The 6,735-nt window shown below is 39.4% G+C and overlaps 1 protein-coding gene across 1 annotated transcript in view; it reads left to right on the top strand.

Moving 5' to 3' along the window:
• The window catches only part of ctdspl2a (CTD (carboxy-terminal domain, RNA polymerase II, polypeptide A) small phosphatase like 2a), a 14,492-nt gene extending 8,297 nt beyond the window's left edge, over positions 1 to 6,195 (top strand). Inside the window, exons 5-13 of the mRNA XM_014021509.1 lie at positions 142 to 369; positions 834 to 927; positions 3,050 to 3,161; positions 3,247 to 3,333; positions 3,414 to 3,476; positions 3,569 to 3,648; positions 3,727 to 3,853; positions 3,938 to 4,033; positions 5,025 to 6,195. Coding sequence (XP_013876963.1) covers positions 142 to 369; positions 834 to 927; positions 3,050 to 3,161; positions 3,247 to 3,333; positions 3,414 to 3,476; positions 3,569 to 3,648; positions 3,727 to 3,853; positions 3,938 to 4,033; positions 5,025 to 5,090 — 953 coding nt within the window. The 3' untranslated portion in view covers positions 5,091 to 6,195. The remainder of the gene's footprint in view (positions 1 to 141; positions 370 to 833; positions 928 to 3,049; positions 3,162 to 3,246; positions 3,334 to 3,413; positions 3,477 to 3,568; positions 3,649 to 3,726; positions 3,854 to 3,937; positions 4,034 to 5,024) is intronic.
• Positions 6,196 to 6,735: the final 540 nt, after the last annotated feature.

Here is a 6,735-nt window from a genome sequence, read left to right as displayed (position 1 = left end):
CCTCCATACTCCACACCCCTGAGTTCATACAAATAAAACATATTTTAATTCAATAGTTTTTTGGAAAAACCTTGTTAGCCTGTGTCCAAAAAGCCAGACGGCCAAATGGATCTGATGTTCGCTGTTTTCATTTTTTTTAAGCCACTCCAGGCTCAGAATCTCCAGGCCAAGCAGTCGAGGCGGAGGAGATCATGAAGCAGCTGGACATGGAGCCAGCAGAAGAAATGCCGAGCATCACCCTGACGTCCAGAGAAGGAATCATGCAGTGCCACACTGTCCCCATGTTACCACAGAGGCTCCAGATCACCTCTGACACCACCATAGAAGAAGGAGAGATCGTCACTGAAACAGACATACCCCCGTTAACAGGTGAGAGTGCTGCCTCATTCTCCTCTTTGTGAATATTTCATTTAACGTGTGGTTTTAGTTATTAATCAGTGTCACACTTTTAAACTAATCAGGAAAATGTCACTCAGTTTGCAGAGTAGAGATGGGATTAACAGCTTTTGGAAAGGAGCTGGATCTTGTGGTTCTGTTTTTATTTAAAGAGAAGTTCAGCACTGATGAGTTAGTCACCTGGTACAGCCTCCATCACTGCTGCACACAAGTGCATTTATTGATCACATTATTCGTTATCGGCCAAATGCCACACTTAACCGTGATCCATTTTTTTTCCATTTTCACCCAACCCTATTCCACATTGACCTAATTTTTTTGGACCAAACATTTTTTTGTTTTGCTTTGTTGTAACGTGAACATAATTTCAAAGAAAAAGCTCTTCATTTCTCTGCAGCATCTAAATGAATCATTCTTCCTCCCCCTGTGTCTGTCAGCTCCTGGGTGTATGCCAGACGGCAGCTATCCACACTCGCTACCCTCAGCACCTGCAGAAACCTCATACGAGGAGGACTGGGAAGTTTTCGACCCGTAAGTTCGTCAACATTAACACTCCTCGTGTGCAGCTTTTACAACTTATTTAGGAGTTTGTTTGTTTTTTAAAAAATCCACAAAATCTGTGTCCTTTTTATTTTAAATTCCCTATTTTTCTAAAAACATCTTGAATGAATTCAGCAGTCATCCTCTCCAGGTTGGATTATTTTAACGTTTTTTATTCTGGCATCAGTCGGTCTTTATTGTCTGCCAGACTTCCAGCTGGTTCCAGGAAAAGGTCACTCCTGTGTGACACTGACTTCCTGTTAAATGCAGGGTTGCTTTTAAAATTTTGTTGGTTTTTAAAGCTTTGCACGACCTGGCAGCTGAATGGTTTTTAGGGCTAAAATATAGTTATTATTCAGAGAGCTTTAAAACCATTTTTTGATTTATTTATTAACAAACTAAATCCTGAGTGAAGAGTCTCAGACCTAAAAGAAATGAGACATTTTGCTCTTTGCTGCAGTATAAAACACTTTTCATTCAAATATTTTGGAAACCAAATGAACAAAATAGGAGTCAAAAAGATGACTGAGTCCAGAGATGTACAGCAAGTTTGTGTGTCACTGAATGCATCACGAGACTCATCTCACCCGTGTTCTTCAGTGTTCCCATGACTCTGTTTTTAGTCATTTTAGAGCGTGGGAGACCTGGACTGATGACAGTCATATTTGAGGCAAACTGTAAAACAGAACACAAACCCTGGTTTTCAACCACTGAATGTGGTCTCAAATCCTTCACAATAAAAGTTGTTCTTTTGGCTGCCGAACTTGTATGAAATATTTAGCAAACGTCTGATGTAACGAGGACAAACCTGCAGACTCAGGACTACCAGACCACTGAGCTATCACAACCTGCCTTCATAAATATATAGCAACAGGTTTTAAATCAATTCATCTTTTATCATATTGGTTGGAAACTTTGAGGATGTTGCTTCAGGAAACCAATGTCAGTGAACACAGTTCATCCCTACATCTACAAGTTAAAACTTAGTGCCCATGGCGTGGTAACTGTCATGTCTGTGAAGGCACTTTTAATGCTGAAAGCTACATACAGGTTTTGGAGCAACATGTGCTGCCATCAGAGCCATGTCTTTTTCAGGAACATCCTGCTTATTTCAGCAAGACATTGCCAAGCTGCACCTATTACAACAGCATGGCTTCATAGTAAAATAATGCGGGTACTAGACCGGCCTGCAGTCCAGACCTGTCTCCCATTGGAAAGTGTGGAGCATTATGGAAATCAAAATCCGACTATGGAGACCCCAGACTGTTGAGCAACTGAAGTTGTTCTTCAAGCAAGAGTGGGAAATAATTCCACCTAAAACTCTTCAACAATTAGTGTCTTCAGTTCTCAAACACTTTAAGGTGATGTAACACAGTGGCAAACATGACCCTGTTCAGCCTTTTTGTAACATGCAGGCATCAAATTCAAAATAAGTGAATATTGGCAAACAAAAAAGAAAAAGTTTATCTATTTGATGATAAAATATATTTTCTTTGTAGTGTATTCAGTTGAATATAGGTTGAAAAGGATTTGCAAATCATCATATTCTGTTTTTATTTATGTTTTACACAAAGTCCCAACTTCATTATAACTGGGGTTGTATCAGAATGTATGTGTTCTTCAGATTCTAGATGCTTTAGATGTTCTGAACAGGTCGTTGTAGACGTTCCACGTTCTAGATTAAAACCTTTATTCTAAATCTGTGGAATGACTTTTACTTCTCCTCAGCTGAAGTTATAAAACACACTTTGGCTTTTGTTTACTTTTGTTTCTCTTTGTGGTTTTCATGGCAAACACTGGTGAGATGATGATTGTGCATTTTATTTATTTATTTATTTATTTATTTATTTATTTATTTATTTATTTATTTATTTATTTATTTAGTGTGGTCTCAGTTTGTGGGAAAGTGAAGCTTTGAACCACTAGATGGCAGCAGAAAGCAACCATGGATGTTGCTCCATGGATGTTGCTACTCATCAACATGTTAGTTTTTTCAAACCACAGGAAGGAAAGTAACAACTAACCTAGTCCACGCTAATTATTTATTGATTTAAATAATTACTACTTCCTGTTTAATTCAGTTAAATCAAAAGTTTCTTTGGTTCTTTTCTAGGTACTTCTTCATCAAGCATGTGCCTCCGCTGACAGAAGAACAGTTAACACGGAAACCAGCGTTGCCGTTAAAAACGCGCAGCACACCTGAGTTCTCTCTCGTCTTGGATCTGGTAGGAAGCAGCAGGTTTTATCAGTAATTATTTTATATCAGAAATAAAATGATTGCCATCTTTTTTTTTCTTCTGCTGCTTCCAGGACGAAACTCTGGTTCACTGTAGTTTGAACGAATTAGAAGATGCAGCGCTGACCTTCCCTGTCCTCTTTCAGGACGTTATATACCAGGTAATAACTGTGAAAATGAATGTTTTCTTTTTTCCTTTAGCTGCTGTGGTCAAAGCTTTGTGCTGCTTTTAAACCTGCAGGTTTATGTTCGATTGAGGCCCTTTTTTCGAGAGTTTCTGGAGCGCATGTCTCAGCTATACGAGGTGAGCTGCATCCTCATTCCACAGAGTCCACCCATTTTAATCTGCCGGCGCGCCGTAAATTAAACATTTATTGCTGCCTGGTAACGTTTCAGATTATTCTCTTCACGGCTTCAAAGAAAGTCTACGCTGATAAGTTGCTCAACATCCTGGATCCAAAAAAACAGCTAGTAAGGTGAGTAAAAACTAGACATTAAACCTGTGAAAGGTTTCTAAGCTGGTTTAATTCTAACTTTTTTATTTTTATTTTTAGACACAGACTATTTCGAGAGCACTGCGTTTGTGTTCAAGGAAATTATATTAAAGACCTGAACATTCTCGGACGAGATCTGTCAAAAACAGTAATAATCGACAACTCACCCCAAGCCTTCGCTTATCAGGTAAAGATTTTAGCTGCAGAAAACGGAAGAGATCAAATTATTACCCGTGTGTCTCGGTCACTGTTACTTGTTTTTATTTTTCAGCTTTCCAACGGAATCCCCATCGAGAGCTGGTTTGTGGACAGAAACGACAACGAGCTCCTGAAGCTCGTTCCTTTCCTGGAGAAACTGGTGGAGCTGGTGGGTGTTTTAGTTCTGGACATTTGGGGGTCCGTTCAGTCAGACGTCCTGTTAGTGTCAGTGAAGAAAGCCACTTCAGTCTCTCAGTTTTGACTTCCTGAGTTAATGATGACAGGTTTAGGTGATCGATGGGTTCAACGTGTTTTGGACTCATTCTCAGTTATCAGCTCTGATTTATTGTAGCTGTACTTAAATCATTCAGAGTAGGGTTGGACAAAATCATATCTTGTGCAATTTATTGTCAGGAAAAGCAGTAGCAATGATTAGTAGGGATGGACTGACATTCGAAATCAACTACTTCTTTGTTTTTTTCTTTCCTTCATCCCTGCTTTTGAGCTCTTCTCTCTGGAAAGGCTTTGATCTGTCCATCTGTGTCCAGGCCTCCATCTTGTCCAGCTGTAGCTCCACATTCACAAACTGCCTTGTTTTTATTCAAACACCGAAGTTTACTACAACTTATGGTGAGATTAGGAGCTGGATTGAGGTGCTTTGTCCAGCTGCCTCCCCCTGCATCATGCTTCAAATAAGACAAACATCAATTATTTAACAAAACTCTGGTTTGACTTGGCCAATCATGACATTTTTAAACAGCTGTAGAGTTTGAAGTCTGAACTTTTAACACAAGTTGAAACAGGTTCTTAGACCTGATATCCTCTGGTTAGCAGCAGCAGCTAGCAGCTACCACCAGCTGTTTTTTTCTTTTTCCTCCAGGTGGAAACATTACCATAAAACTGAAGGTTCATTTCTTCTTAAATTTCTGTTCCTGATGACTCTGCTGTGCAGTTTTCTTTTAAGGGGGAAATAAAGACGCATTTTGTTGAGTTTTTTTCTGAACAGAAGTTTTGTTTCATGAATTACTAACCTGTTTGATCGATCTCTGATGATGATGGTCAAAGTGATGCAGATAGTTTTTAAATAGTTTTCACTCTTTGTGGTTTTAAAAACTCTTAATGCTGATTTGTTTATCTTCCTGTTTCCCTCTGCGTCGCAGAACGAAGACGTCAGGCCGCACATCCGAGAACAGTTTCGTTTGCACGACCTCCTTCCTCCAGACTGAGGAGCTCGTCTTTTCATTTCAAGACGTCAACAATTCAGTTCATAAGACTCAACAGAAGGAAATATTCAGTGGGTTTTCTCTTCGCATATGCAGCATTGCCATTATCTATTTTTTTCTTCTTCTTTTTAAACTTGCTGAAAGCATCAAAAGCTATGTTTGAATCAAGAGTCCTGGATGTTTTTTTTTTTAACTCAAACCAGACTTGGAACAAAAGATGGCCTTCTGGATGGTCTTTAACGGTCTTTAACACCCAGTTCGGGTTGACAAAAGTGAATGTCGTGATGTCGGTTCTTACGGACCTTGTTGGTTTCAGCCTGACCTCCAAAGGCCAGTCCAACTTGTATTTACCTGTAAATATGTGTACATAATTGTTTGGTTTTTTTTTTCTTCGAGGTTTTTAAGTCGTTTTAATTTCACTTCAGATTTTAAAATGTAATCTTTAATCTGTTGCTTTTATAAACCACACAAACTGTTGTTTTCTTTAAAATTGTTGAGAAACAGACACTTTTTTCTCTCGGTTTTATTGTATGCCTTCAGTATTCCTGTGATGCTTTACTTTCATTACATGCAGTCGTCTGTAAAAAGGTGCAGTTTTCAAAATAAGGGTTTGTTTGGGAGAGAAATGTTTCTGAAATATTTTAAACAAAAAAAAAAAACTATAAGCTAGAATAAGGTCTCAAATGAATACAAAGCCATAATGGCCAAACAATAATTTTAGAGATTTGTATCTGATTTGTATCTGAGAGTTCGTTTCTGATTTCGACACTTTGACGGGGTGGTAGGGGGGAGGGGGGTTCAGGCATCTTGCACTTTGACATCCGGCGCTTTGTAAGTTGATATAAAGTTGTGTCACTTTTCTATACGGGTGTGCAGCACCTACATTTGTTATTTGGGGAGAAAAAAAGAGGGAAAAAAAGAAGAACAATGAAATTGTAGCACCAGCAAATTTGCCAACATGTCCGCTTTGAAATGTTGCTTTTCCAAACCGTCTCGTTCGTTGGAACTTTGATGTAGGAGTCACACGTTTTGACTTTTTGAATGATCACTCCCGGTGTATTCAGTGTTACTCAGTGGTTTCCTTGAAATTAAATTCATTTTTATACGACTCAGACTCCTAATTCTTGAGAGTGACACACAAAGTTGACCTGATGCGGATGAAAGAAACCTTTTTACACTTTGCTCTCATTAGAAGTGAAACCAGATTGAACTGATCAGTCAATATTTAGATTATTTGATTTATTCACCTTTTATTTTTCACCAGGTCTCAACGCTCGAGAGCTGAATCTGTTCATTACAGGGACTTTATATGCAGTATATATATAAAAATAAAATTCCCTTCTCACCCTCCGCAGGTGGTCTCTTTCATCCTCTGAGCTCGGGTCCTCTACCAGAGGCCTGGGAGCTTGAGGGTTCYGHDCARTATCTTAGCTGTGCCTAGAACTGCACATTTCTGGACTGAGATGTCTGATGTTGTTCCTGGGATCTGTTTTAGCCACTGCTCCAGTTTGGGGGTGACTGCCCCGAGGGCCCCGATGACCACAGGCACCACTGTGGTCCTTCCAGTTCCTCTCTGACGCCCTGGTATTTCTCCAGTTTCTCATGCTCCTTTTTCCTGATGTTGTGGTCACTTGGTATTGCGACATCC

The sequence above is a fragment of the Austrofundulus limnaeus genome, unplaced genomic scaffold, assembly GCF_001266775.1.
Source record: "Austrofundulus limnaeus strain Quisiro unplaced genomic scaffold, Austrofundulus_limnaeus-1.0 Scaffold296, whole genome shotgun sequence".
NCBI lineage: Eukaryota > Metazoa > Chordata > Actinopteri > Cyprinodontiformes > Rivulidae > Austrofundulus > Austrofundulus limnaeus.
This window is presented reverse-complemented; position numbering and strand designations above follow the sequence as displayed.